Source organism: Varanus komodoensis, unplaced genomic scaffold (genome assembly GCF_004798865.1).
Source record: "Varanus komodoensis strain SLA01 unplaced genomic scaffold, ASM479886v1 scaffold71, whole genome shotgun sequence".
Taxonomy (NCBI): Eukaryota; Metazoa; Chordata; class Lepidosauria; order Squamata; family Varanidae; genus Varanus; species Varanus komodoensis.
Genome location: NW_025336360.1, coordinates 2034949 through 2037881, shown reverse-complemented (window position 1 = coordinate 2037881; position 2933 = coordinate 2034949). Strand labels below are relative to the sequence as shown.

Genomic DNA, 2933 nt, shown 5'->3' with positions numbered 1-2933 from the left:
GGTCCTTCTCGAGTTTTCCTAATGGGCCTTCAAGAACCTTGCTCGATCAGGCGGAGGTTTCATCTGATTTAACAACTTTTTTTGAACAATGGGAAACCTACAAAAAGAGAGCTGGAAGTCAAAAGCATCCTATGCCTTTTCTTATGCTGCTGCCCTTCTCCCGGCCTCTGAATTTACAAAGGGGTTGGCTTTTCTCTTTGCTCGTCCTTTGACTGAAGACAAGAATTAGCAGTGTTAGGCAGAGTGTACAAAATCTAAGCAGCCCCCACTGGTCCAAGAGGCAGCGCTGGATTTAAGTCAGTATTTAAATCATGCAGTCCCAACATGGAGAACTCCCATCACACCAGACCACTGGCCACAGTTGGCAGAGCCAACTCCCCACCCCGACTTAATTCAAAGTCTGTTTCAGTAATGTACTAACTCGTGACTGCCCAAATCCACATGCTCTGCAAAGTGACTCAGCTGCCACTGCCCTGCCTATGAACAGGAAATAGTGTTCATGGGATTGTTACAAAGGCAAACTAAAAAAAAACTTGAAAACTTCAGGGGATGTCTAGGAGGAGTTTTCGTGTCCTTATAGCAGGTTCAGGTTCACATCCCTGTTCAGCCACAGGACTTACTGGGCAGCTCTGGACCCAGCGGCTCAGGGAAACCTACTTTCTAGGGCTGGGAGATCCATCTCTGAGCCCCCTGAAAGAAGAGTGAAAAATAGTACAGAGCAAGAGTGGACCAGAAGTGTTTACATTTACTTCATCAGCTATCTTGAATACATTATTATTCCTTGTTGTTGACTGCTTTCATGCATTTTTAGCTGTTTTAAACTTTATTTTTTTCTGATTTTATATTTCTATTGTATTTTATCATCTATTTGCATGGATTATGCAAACCGCCCAGAGAGCTTTGGCTGAGGGGCAGTATAGAAAGGGCATACGCTTGGGAGAAAGACAGGACTAAATATTTGAAATAAGTAAAACAGTCTAAATCCCAACCATATTACAGTGGTGCGGCTCCAGCTTGACTTTGCAATCCCAGGTATACTTAGCTGCATGTAATTTACAATGAATTACAATGTAATTTACATTTACAATGAACAGTGTTTACACCCGAGTAAAATGTAGTGTAGTGTGTAACACATAATGCATTCACAGTTATGATTTCTAAAAGCCTATTGTTTTGCTGCTAGCCTTGAGGTAAGGTTGATCTAAGGAGCCCAGCTGCTGTTTTAACCTGCCTGCCAGTTCCAGCCCTGTGGCGGCAGAGCAAGGGTAGCCCCCAGGAATTCATTCCCAGCATAATTCTGCATATCAGCATCAATTCCTCCAGGTAAGATGTAGGCTCACAGCCAATGGTGCAGCTGGGTAATCGTAGACCCGGGACTAAAAGGTGTTGTATGGGGGGGGCATTTCAGACTGTCATGAAATGTATACTAACATTTATATTTTCCCTGACACAACCATTCCATGCTTTACAACGGCTTCTATGTTTCTGTGCATGTTAAAAAGTTTGCCAAACCTCACTAAGCGTGCGCACACACACACAAACCTGGAGCATGTATAAGTTTGCACTTTAAATTCACTTACCCCCTAGTACTGGTATAACAACAGAAGTAAAACAGGAGTTTACATTCTCGGGGTGGCAGCTTAGCAGCCAGGCCCAAAGTTCAACTACTTCACAGGGTTGTGAAAATAAAATGGAAAGGTAGATTATGTAAGCAGCCTTGGGTTCCTTTCAAGAGGGAAAAAGCCCTGGCTAGAAATGTAGAATATAAATAAAATCTGTAAACTCATTGTTTAAAAATCTAGGGAGCGGAGAAAATTCGGGGGAGCCACACACATCCTGCCCCACTGCTCAGCCCTCAGCAACAGAAAATCATTCCGGACAGAGGCTTGGAGTGTGGCCCTGCCACGTGCGCCTTGCTTTCCCACAAACAAATCCTGTCTTCCATTGAGTCTACGGGAACGCAAAGCACTGGAAATCCTTTGGGGCTTTCTTCTGCGTAAACGAGCTTGGGACTGTATTCGAATAAGCGGCGTAACAGAAATTAAGCACAACAGATAAATGCATATACAAGTGCACATAAAGCATATACACTTCAGAGGGGAAGTGTACTTCCAAGTGCACATCCCCAAGTACAGGGCATACCCTTAACAGCAGGACCAGCAACCACTCGCTAATAGCAACATTAAGAGCAGTTTGCCGAATTAGGGTGCAACACTATGCGCGCTCAGCGGAGAAAACGCGCTACGAAATCCGGTATGCGGCACGCCTGGAAATCCCCGGGCACTTTTTCCGTCCGTACGGGGATAGTTAGCACTCTTGATCCTTGCGACCGCCTGAGACGCGGGGCGGAAAGAACGATGGCCCGCATTCCCAGCCCCACAAGCAGCCAACTGGGCTCGGGCTACAGAGCTGCAGGGCTTCTCCCGCTCGGCTCGCCGCACAAGCCCTGCCGGCGACGGGCCCCGAGCAAGCCTGGCACACGCCGCCTCGGCCACGTGGTCTCCTCGCAGAGCAGCGCGCTTCCTGGCTGCGCCAGTCCCAGGAAGGCGGAGCCAGCAGCGTTTCGGGCCAATCAGGGCCCCGCGCCGTGCTCCCGGCGTTCCGAGCCTCGAGCTCTCCAACGGGGCGGGGTCAAGAAGGGGAAAAGGAGCGAGAGAAAGGAACGGAGCCAGTCCGCCAATGGGCGGGCGAGGCCGTTGACGGACGGCCAGCACGGACCACAGAGGCTGCGCCGAACACTAGCGCCCGCCGCGGGGGCCCAATTGCGGCGCGCGGCGCCTGACAGGCAGCGGCCGCAAGCCAATGGCGGCGCGGCGGTGGGCGGCGCCTGCGGGGTGGCTAGCGAGTGCGCGCCGCCATTGTGGCCAGTTCGATCGGTATCGGGAGCGGAGAGCGGAGCCCAGCGAGCCCGGAGCAAGGGAGCAGCCCCCCCC

At 50.4% G+C, this 2933-nt stretch overlaps 1 protein-coding gene across 1 annotated transcript in view; it reads left to right on the top strand.

Annotated features, from left to right (window-relative positions):
* Nucleotides 1–2255: 2255 nt before the first annotated feature.
* Nucleotides 2256–2933, top strand: part of YBX1 (Y-box binding protein 1) — an 11147-nt gene continuing 10469 nt past the window's right edge. Inside the window, 1 exon segment of the mRNA XM_044452312.1 lies at nt 2256–2841. Coding sequence (XP_044308247.1) covers nt 2256–2841 — 586 coding nt within the window.